Below are 9367 nucleotides of genomic sequence, written 5' to 3'. Positions count from 1 at the left end.
AACGGGCTGAGAGACCCGGGGTGCCGGCGGCGCCGGTTTTACTCCCCGTCCGTAAACCGACCTACCTGGCCATGGCCTCGGACGCCGGAGACAGAAACTCGACGCTGAAGAGGTGCCTCGGCGTGCTCAGAGACGCGAGAAACGACAGCGAGCAGTTCGCAGCCCTGCTCCTGGTAAGGAACCGCTGCGGGGCGGCGCCGTGGGCGCCATCGCCTCAGGAGCGGGCAGGGGGAAGGCGAAACCCGCCGCTGGAAACGAGAGTGACCGAGCGGCCTTTGCAGCTGTGCTCGCTGGCGCTGGGGGCTTCGGGGCAAGGTGCTTCCACGCGTTGGTGTTCCCAAGTGGAGGGAGCCTGGCCTTGGCTTGGGTGTGCTGAGGAGTAGTCAGCGTTGCCGCGCTCTGGTAAAGCTCTGGGTCAGCACTTGGTCTAAGTGCCCAGCTCAGTGGGTACTTCTCTGTACTAATGACAGTTGTTTAGGCTTCTTATTTGCCTGTTCAATCCTGTAAATTTAGCAAAGGCTCTTGCTATGCTGCGCACTCACCCCTGGTTTGCCTTACAGGTGACCAAAGCGGTCAGAGCCGGAGAAGTAGACGCTAAGATCCGTCGCCAGATCTTTGACGCAATTGGATTCCGTTTCCAAATACTTCTCTGTACTAATGACAGTTGTTTAGGCTTCTTATTTGCCTGTTCAATCCTGTAAATTTAGCAAAGGCTCTTGCTATGCTGCGCACTCACCCCTGGTTTGCCTTACAGGTGACCAAAGCGGTCAGAGCCGGAGAAGTAGACGCTAAGATCCGTCGCCAGATCTTTGACGCAATTGGATTCACGTTTCCAAATCGCCTGCTCACCTCCAGGCAGCCCCCGGCGGGATGCCCCGAGCACACCTTCCGGGCACTGGGCCTTACTCTGTTGGCATGTTTCTGCACCGATCCCGAGTTAGCTGGTCACTCCCAAATCCTGAACAAAATCCCAACCTTCAATGACATCCTGGTTTCCTCCTGCAATCCAGACAGCACGTCCATGATCGATGATGCATACCAGTGCCTGAGTGCTGTCATGGCCACTAGCAGGGGCCCCAGGGAGTTGGTGACCAAAGGGACGGTGTCTGCCCTGTGCCAGGCCTACGTGAATTGCAGTTATGGCTCTGACCGTGCTCTGACGCTGCTCTTGGGGCTGTTGGCCATAGCAGAGGCGAAGTGCTGGCAGAGAGACGCTCCACACCTCCTGGCCGTGCTGAGCAAGCTCACCAATGATTTTCTCAAGACTGAAGACATGACCAAATTTGAGTTGTGTGAGGTTCTGCCACACTTCATCCCCCTGTCGCCACCCCTCACACAGGACTCGCAGGGCTGTGAGTGCCTCCATAGACTTTACAAAGGGCTGGCTAACATCTTGGGCAGTAAACTCAGCCAGTCACAGCGGGACCCTGCTCTGAAGCTTGCTGCCTGCCTCGTGCAGGCCTGTGGGTCAGAGTGGATCCCAGCAGGGAATGCTGGAAGCAAGTTCCTGGCCTTGCTGGTGAACTTGGCTTGTGTGGAGGTCCGCCTGACCCTAGAGGAGCCAGATCCCTTGGAGGTGGAGGGGAAGAAAGAAGTGGTAACAGCCTGCTATATCCTTATGGAGATGGGGATCCAGGAGTGCCTGAGAGAAGAGAAACCACTGCTAGAAGAGGTGCAGAAAATGCAGCTTGTGAGGATCATGGAGGAGGCATTTGGAGCTGTAATATTCTACTTGAGACAGGTAATGCAGGGCTTTCAGGCAAAGAGCGTGTTTTTGTGGGTTTCTTCTGGGAGGCTTTGATAGCTGTTCACTGGGACGCTTAATGGGTGCTCAGCAGCTCATGGCCATAGCTGTGTAGAGCAAAACATGCATCTTCGCCCACTGTGGTTTTCCTGCCTGCGGTACCTCGATAGGACAGCGGCCCTAACGTGTCATTTTCTGTCTGCTTTCTTATTCATGCAGGTTAAACAGGAGGAGCTACAAGATCCTTTCATATTTGCTTCTGTTCGAATCCTTGGAGCCTGGATGGCAGAAGAGACATCCTCCCTCAAGCAGGAAATCTGTGAGCTCTTGCCTTTCCTTGTTCATTATGCCAAGAAGCTTTTCAAAGAGGGCAGCCCAGCTGTGGGTCTTCCCCAGCCAGAGCTGGTCAGCACCGAGGGCTCTGGCTTGCCTCAGGATGCTCTGAGGTGCGTATTTTAAGCACAGAGTTGATGTGTTTTAGCACAAACCTGTTCAAATCTTTTTCTATTTTCCATTCTCCCTGCAGTGCCAATTCCATGGCTCTTTTTTCCCCCCAGTTGGATGTAAATGCAGAGCTTAGACCCATTCTGCCTCACGTTCCCAATGTCTTTCCCCTTCCAGATTTCTGCTACCTGGCTTTTGCCATTTAACAGCAGAGGACAGGCCCCGGGACATCCTCATCTCAGAGGGAGCACCAGCACTGCTGTGTGAGTACTTCCTCCATCAGTGGGAGGTGCTGACCTCCGAGCCCGGGTCCCTGACTCCACTGACAAGCACTGAAATGAGTCTACAGACGGCGTGTGGGATTTTCCTTAACCTGGTCGTGACTGCACCGGACCTCATCAGGTAACAGAGCCGCAGGAGCCTGCTTTAAGATTGTCAGTGGGAAGAAAGAGAGTGCATTGTGAAATGAGCTTGCAGGATCTTTTAAGACACTATGCTGAAAGAGGGATGTCCCTTTTTCGACACCAGTTATATTACTTTTTTGACACTGCCTTTAACCTTGACATTTTCAGGTGCTTCTGGCTCTGCTCAGGAAACGTGTCTCAGGGTTTGCTTTCTCTCTAGGCGAGACAAAACCTTTTCCTCCTTGATGGACATGTTGTTGAAGTCTCTTCCGCTTCTGCTGCCCCAGAAAGATCACCTGGTTCTAGCAGCGAACATTGCGACTCTGGGCCTGATGATGGCCAGGATCCTTGCAAGTTCAGCAGGTAAGAAGAGTTCCCACTGGCAAAGTTGCACATTGCTCTGCGTGGGCAGAGACCAGGTCTGGGTGGTTGGGCTGGCGAAAGCAAGGAAACGGGTCCAGTTGCTGTCATTGGAAAAGTGACAAAACCAAAAACCTGGAGGAGCAAGGAATATGCAGAAGATTCAGTAGGCTGATGGGAATGGTATTCTGCTCTCCCTGAAAGCCCTGCTGCAGACAGACCCACCGAAGGGTCCCTCCTTTGGCCGAGCAAGCTCTGTATCGAGTCATTCATTTCCTTTCTCTTCCAGTTCTTCAGGAGACCCAGTCTGCCCAGGAGTTTTTCGGAGCCGCCATTCGCTTCCTATCACAGGCCCACACCGCCCAAGCAGACCCCGGTAGCGACGGCTTGGCCGCGGCCGTGTCGCCTGCCTACGCGAGTGCCTGGGCTGACATCCGTGAGCTCTGGTTCCTGGGGATGCAGGCCTTGGCCGGCTGCGTGCCGCTTTTCCCCTGGCTGCCGCAAGCCGTCCTCCAGGCGCGGTGGCTGGAAGGCCTCTCGGAGTTACTGACCCGCGTCGCTCCAGCCTCGGTGGATTTTGAACTCATCGCCGCTTTCCAGGGCGTGCTGGTAGAGCTGGCCAGAGCCAGCAAGCCGTGCAGGGACGTGATCCTGTCACACCACGGCGGGGAGTGGGCCAACCTTTACGGTATGGCAGCTTTGGAACAGTGTCTGTCTGAGCAGTGAAGAGCCAGCAGCACCCTGGGGTGGGAAATGAAGCCAGACACCTGCACAAGATCTGTTCAACATTTCTCACGCACCCTTTGGTGCCGGATGGGGACAAAAAACGTTTAAGTAACCAAACTTTCTGAAACTGGAGTGATGCAGCAGAGCTCAGTGGGATTTGCACTGTCCACTACCTGATGTGCAGAACCGTTGCTGCCTCAGAACATTTGAACATGCACCTGCTTGACCTTCTGTCAGTATTTCTTTCTGAAAAAAAGTACTTTTTAATCATTAAAGGTGTTTTCTGTTGCTTTGTTTTTCAAACTCATGCAGTGTCGGGATTTATTTCTGCCCAGAGCCCTGAGAGGTTGCCTGCTTCTCCCTTTAACATGCTCTCCCAATTTTGTCACAGTAAGCCCTTCAAGATGTCACCTTATTTTCTGTCAGAGGCCTGCACATGTCAGTAAAGTAACTCGGCATTAGACGTAGAAGGCTGCAAAAGGCAGGAACGGGAAGAGCTTTAAAATTTACCAGTAGCAGCGAGGATAACTCTGACCTGTCTCCTTCTGGGGCAAAGTTGCACCAAGGCCCTTTTGCCATGCTGTGGGACGACCCCCCTGCTCGTATCCACGACTGGTACCGTCATCCCAAATTCATGCCTAGAAAACCTTCACAGCACCACTTGCTGTTGCCTGGTTTGCCCTGTAAAACACCTGCACAAGGCACGGCCGCGAGGATTTGTATTTGCTCAGGCTCCCTCTCGCTGCAGGGATGGGATGCACAGGGGGAGTTTTCCACTCCTGCAAGGTGAGGGGTTCAACCTGCAAAGGCCTTGGCTCTCTTCAGAGCCTTCGGGTAGGGATTGTGAAAGCAGAAATGCGTGAATTACACCTCGCGGACTCCCTGCAGACTGGGGAGTAGTTTGCTTTACAGAAGAGAAAGGCCACATGTCCGATGGGGGAGTAAATCACTTGTACCGCTGGCTTGGCAGCCTGGGCTGCCAGCTCTCGGGTACCCTGTGAGCCCGAGCGTAAAAACTCCCAGAAAGAGCAGCCGGGCCGGGGTGGTATTTCGGAGCTCGTCAGACGGAGGATGGCTGTGGCCGGAGCAGAGCTCCCTGCTCGGACCGCAGCCGGGTCCGGGAAGGCTTTTCCACCAGGTGTCAGTCGAGGAGCTCTTTGGGAGCAGCAGCCTCTGCCCAGAGCGGGCAGAGCAAGGCACTGATCCCGGCTGCCTTCAAAACTCACGCCGGGGGGGCTGTGGAACCGTCTGATTGAGAGAAGAATCGAGCGAGGAGCTGTCTCAAAAGGAGGGCTGAGTCTGGGCGCATTCCTGCTTTACACATATTTTTAGCTCACCGTTTTACAAAAGCAAATGCCTTACACAACCGGAGAGGAGGTGCCTGCTGTTGCTCAGGAAAAGTATCTTTCTGATCTTTTCAGCTCAGCCCTGAAAAGTCAATGCAAGTTGGAACAAAGGTAGGTGCTACCAGAAGAAAGCGATGCAAGCCAAACAAGCAAATGAGCCTCCTGGCCTTGGAAAAGAGCGTAACTCTGCTAGAGCGTGGGCTGGGAGGGTCTGCCCATCCTGCCAAGAACACCTCATGCCTGCACCGCGGGGAAACATCAATGCATTGGAAGAGTCAGAAACGCATTTCAGATTGTCAGAAAAAACATCCAAACCCTCAAATGTTTTACCTTCGACTATTCCCAGTCCCGTACGCTGTTCTGCCTCTGGTCAAAGGGTGCGGGCTTCCCATTAATGAAAGGCTATCATTAGCACTAATGAGAGATACGCGCCTGTATCAGCAGGAGGGTGCTCTCCTCTCTCCCCCAGCGCTGCGCTGGGCTCGCTGTGGTTAGCAGTGCTGGCTTGGCGGCTGTTCATCCCCGCAGGCAGTGGTAGGAGCTTCCACAACACCTGACCGGAGATCCAGTCTGGGCCTGCAGGACCCCGTCCAAGACCAGAGCGGTCCTAGACCTGGAGGCCTTTAGCTGCTGGTCTTTAATTCCCAGGCAGGCTACCTGCTCACAGCACAGCCGTGCTCCCTGGAAGCAAACCAAGAGCCTGGGGAAGTCCTCTGCTTTATCCTTTACCACATCGCAGGGCAGTGGGTTTTGGCCACCAGCAGGTGCCTGGAGAGGAGCACCTGGCCCTCATTCTCACGCTCTTCAATGGAAAGTCCCATCAGGTGTGGGAAGGAGCATCCATGCCTTGCCAGAGCTGGACCCTCCCAGAGACCCTGATGGCTCATCATATATTTGTTTCTTTGCATAACACGAAACACACTCCTCTTGGCTGCCCATGAGCTGACAGTGGATGGGGTGAGACACCAGCCTTGCTCTGGGATGTTAGTGGGCTGAATGTCAGAGGAGATGCGTTGTGTAGATGCCGGGGCTCCTTGAGCAATATCACTGCTCTCTTGTCCCAGGACACCACTTTCCAAACACGTTGTCAGACAGAGCACGCCTAAAAAGCTGGTTTCCCTCCCAGGACCCCTGGGCTCTGACAACAGAGAGTGCAGCACGTTCAGGAGGGGAGAGCACCGGAGCTGGTAGAGGCCTCCTGCCATGTGGGCGTCTCCGTTGGCTCTGCTTGTGCCGGTCTGCAGGCCCCGGCGTGCCCGGGATGGCTCAGCCCAGCGCGAGGGAGAAGGTGCCCCAGCAGCCTGGCCAAGGCTTCAAAGGCTGTGGGGTGACTCCTCAGCCACCCTGAGCTTTGCAAGCCCAACCGCAGGTTCTGCCACTGGCAGCTGGCATCTGCGGGCATCGATCTTCTAGTGCCAGAAAGGTGGATGATGGCATCACCTAACGTCCCCTGTCTGCCACAGCACTTTGAGATCCCAGCACGGAGGGGCATCCCAGACCAAACATCCCAAAGTGCGTTATCTCCTGGTGCATTTTCAACACCAGAGTGAGCTCTCCAGGAACAAGATGATAGCTCACCGTGGCTTGGACAAGATGGATAAGGCCCCGGAGGAGCAGATGCACATTCTGTTTCGCTTTGACAGCTTAAATGTCATAACGCCATTGCAAATCCGACCATGGCATACGTTATCTTACAGTGTTTATTCATATCACCCCAAAAGCACTGGCAATAAAATTAAATATTTCATAAGGTTGTTATTTGGCTGCTGTGCTACAGGAACCAAGTGCAGCCCCCTCCCACAAACCTCTTGCCGCAAGATGTAACAGGGGTGGTGAGGGTGGGAGGCCTGAGCAGCGAGGGGGGCTGCCCCGTTCCCTGCCCACACCTTGACAGGGTCTCTGTCCTTCTCCCTGAAGCCCTGCCTGTGTCTCCAGCCCCATAGCAAGGAGCTTCCTTTCCCACCTGGATTCCCAGGGAGGGGGTGTGGGAAATGATAGGACCAGTGCAAATTTCTCCAAGGTGTTGGAGAAATGGGAGCTGGGCTTCTGGGGAAGAACCGGTTCATCTCTGACTGGGGCAGAGAGCTGTGCTCACATACCTTTATTTCCATGCCCCTACCGCCCTGCTTGGCAGGTATTTTCGCTGCTGACCCTCAAAAGCAGAGGTTGCTGCCTCAAGACCCTCACGCACCCCTGGAAGAGCCGGCAAACACATTGATCTCCCTGGGTAGGAGCACTGGGACCGTTGTTACAAAACCAGTTTTTCAGAGATTTCTGGCTTGGGTGCAAATGCAACAAGTGGTCCCTGGGGCGGAGACCTGGCCCAGACCGACAGCAAATGCTCCCCGTAGCTGGGGGGTGAGGGGGCAGGTCTCTCGTTGAGGACCTCAGCATGATTGTGTCCCTCTCTTAGCAAACACGAAGGACGTTTGGCAGAGCAAAACATGAGCACAGCTGGATGTGCACATGATCCTTAAACTGCGAGGCTAAAGAGCCTCCAGAGAGGAGGCTGCTGTGGAGAGCCGCGTTTGAGCACCCTGTGTTTAGATGACCCCCAGCAATTGCTCTGGCCATGCTGAACCAGTAACAGAACGAGGCAGCTGCTGGGACAGCGTGTGTACAGCACCCAGTGTGACAGTCCTCGGCCCTGCCTGGGACCTTGTGACAGCAGGTTAAAGCAAATAATTGTTCGTCATCATCACTGGTGGCTTAACGGCTGCCTCCTGCCCCTGGGAGGCCCATGGGTTTAGCTTGCCCTCACCACCAGGCGGGTGAAAACGCTCTTAGCAAAGCTGTACGGAGGGGATGGGGCAGTGAAGGACTCGGGCAGCTCTCAGGCGTCTTGCAAGGACTGTTCGGGTGCTTGCAGGGCTCTGAGCGTGTTGCTGGGCAGGACCCGAGGGCTGGGAAGGTGCTGCTTGTGCTGCCAACGGAGAGGGTGCCAGGGTGGAGGAGCTGCTGGGGGCTGCACAAAGCCCGGGGGAGAGGAACAGTCAGAGCTCGCCTTTGGCATGGACACACATCCCCCAACAGCAGTCACAGCCACTCAGTCTTGTCTGCTGCAAGGCCCCTTGTCCCCTTCCTGGGCACTGCTGGGCTGGGGGGGTGAGAAGCCCCGACCTGAACCCCTGGCAGCCCTGCAGCCCCCCCAGGCTTGGGCTTCCCCGGCCCCCTGCCCCAGCCTACCGCGTTGCCACGAGCCCAGTTTGCCCGGCGTGTTCGGTGGCAGCAGGGCAGCTTTGCCTTTTGTTTTTCCTTCCCTTTGTCTGTCAGTGTTGCAGGTTTCCCCTGCTCTGTCTCATTTTTGGGTGGAAACATGGCTTCCCTCTGAGCTGCCGCCGGGGAGCATCCTCCTGCTCACCCCACAGTCCTGTGTGCAGGCCGGCTCGTGGCCCTTCCTGCCTGGATTTTGCACAGTTTCACCTCTTTCTGATGAATAAAGACTCGGCATTATACGGACTAGACGAGCAAGGGATGTTAAGAATGAACTGGAACATAACTGCAAAATACAGCATGTCCAATCCAATTTTTCCTAGCAAATGAAATGGATGTGGTGGAAAATAAATATAGAACTTTCAGGAGCAGCATCCTTGAACAGTGTTTGGGGGGGGGATGAAGAGATTTTAATAGATCAGCCCTTTACACCTCTGCACATCCCTCCTCCCTCCCTTAAATGCCATCTTTAATAGAAATAAATTAGAATAAATGATCAGCCCTTGCCTCCTAAAGACAGGTGGCAGGGTAATATTAAAAGAAATGAATAAAAATTCATTTAATGAGCATTGTTAATTAAACCTGGAAATCAAAGAGGTCTGAGTTGTGGGAATTCAGAGGAAAAATGAAAATGAAGGGAGCTGTAGCTCGGGGCAGGAAGAGTGGAATTAAATTAAATGCAATGTGGGATTGTGTTTGTTAATGTCTATCACACATCACGGTGTGTTACAGTTGGGGGTAAAGGGTTTGTTCTCTGCTCGCACACAAATTACACGCCGCCACCAATGGAAACTCCTGCGCAGCAATGGGCAGCCCGCTCCCGGCGGGTGGCACGGTGAGACCGCGGGGACCCCGCGGGGACAAGGCCGCCCCGGAGACCGGCCACGGCGCCCGTGGTTCACGGCGCCCGTGGGCCGCGCGGGGCGTGCGCGAGTCTGCGCGTGTGTCCGTGGGTGTCCGAGTGCCGCGAGTGCGTGTCGGGCTGTGCGTGTGCCTGTGCTGGTGTGCATCCCCGGGCATCACTGCGCGGGTGCATCACTGCACCGGCGTGGGCGTGGGCGTGTGCAGCCGCCTGCGTGGGCGTGTTACCGGTGTGGGGGTCAATGCGGATCACTCTGTGCCGCTGGCAG

General features: G+C 55.0%; 2 protein-coding genes across 2 annotated transcripts in view; both read left to right on the top strand.

Moving 5' to 3' along the window:
* Positions 1 to 28: 28 nt before the first annotated feature.
* Positions 29 to 3963, top strand: NCDN (neurochondrin). Its single transcript, XM_009284748.2, has 6 exons — positions 29 to 173; positions 755 to 1741; positions 1964 to 2190; positions 2366 to 2590; positions 2813 to 2955; positions 3242 to 3963. The coding sequence occupies exons 1-6, from the start codon at positions 72 to 74 to the stop codon at positions 3676 to 3678; spliced, it is 2121 nt and encodes a 706-aa protein (XP_009283023.1). The 5' UTR covers positions 29 to 71; the 3' UTR covers positions 3679 to 3963.
* Positions 3964 to 9042: 5079 nt separating this feature from the next.
* TFAP2E (transcription factor AP-2 epsilon) overlaps positions 9043 to 9367 on the top strand; it is a 27223-nt gene continuing 26898 nt past the window's right edge. The window contains exon 1 of the mRNA XM_019473524.1: positions 9043 to 9328. Coding sequence (XP_019329069.1) covers positions 9043 to 9328 — 286 coding nt within the window. The remainder of the gene's footprint in view (positions 9329 to 9367) is intronic.

The sequence above is a fragment of the Aptenodytes forsteri genome, unplaced genomic scaffold (genome assembly GCF_000699145.1).
Source record: "Aptenodytes forsteri isolate BGI_AS27 unplaced genomic scaffold, ASM69914v1 Scaffold7, whole genome shotgun sequence".
Lineage (NCBI taxonomy): Eukaryota > Metazoa > Chordata > Aves > Sphenisciformes > Spheniscidae > Aptenodytes > Aptenodytes forsteri.
The sequence above is the reverse complement of the archived record's forward strand: the minus strand, read 5'-3'. Positions and strand labels throughout refer to the sequence as shown.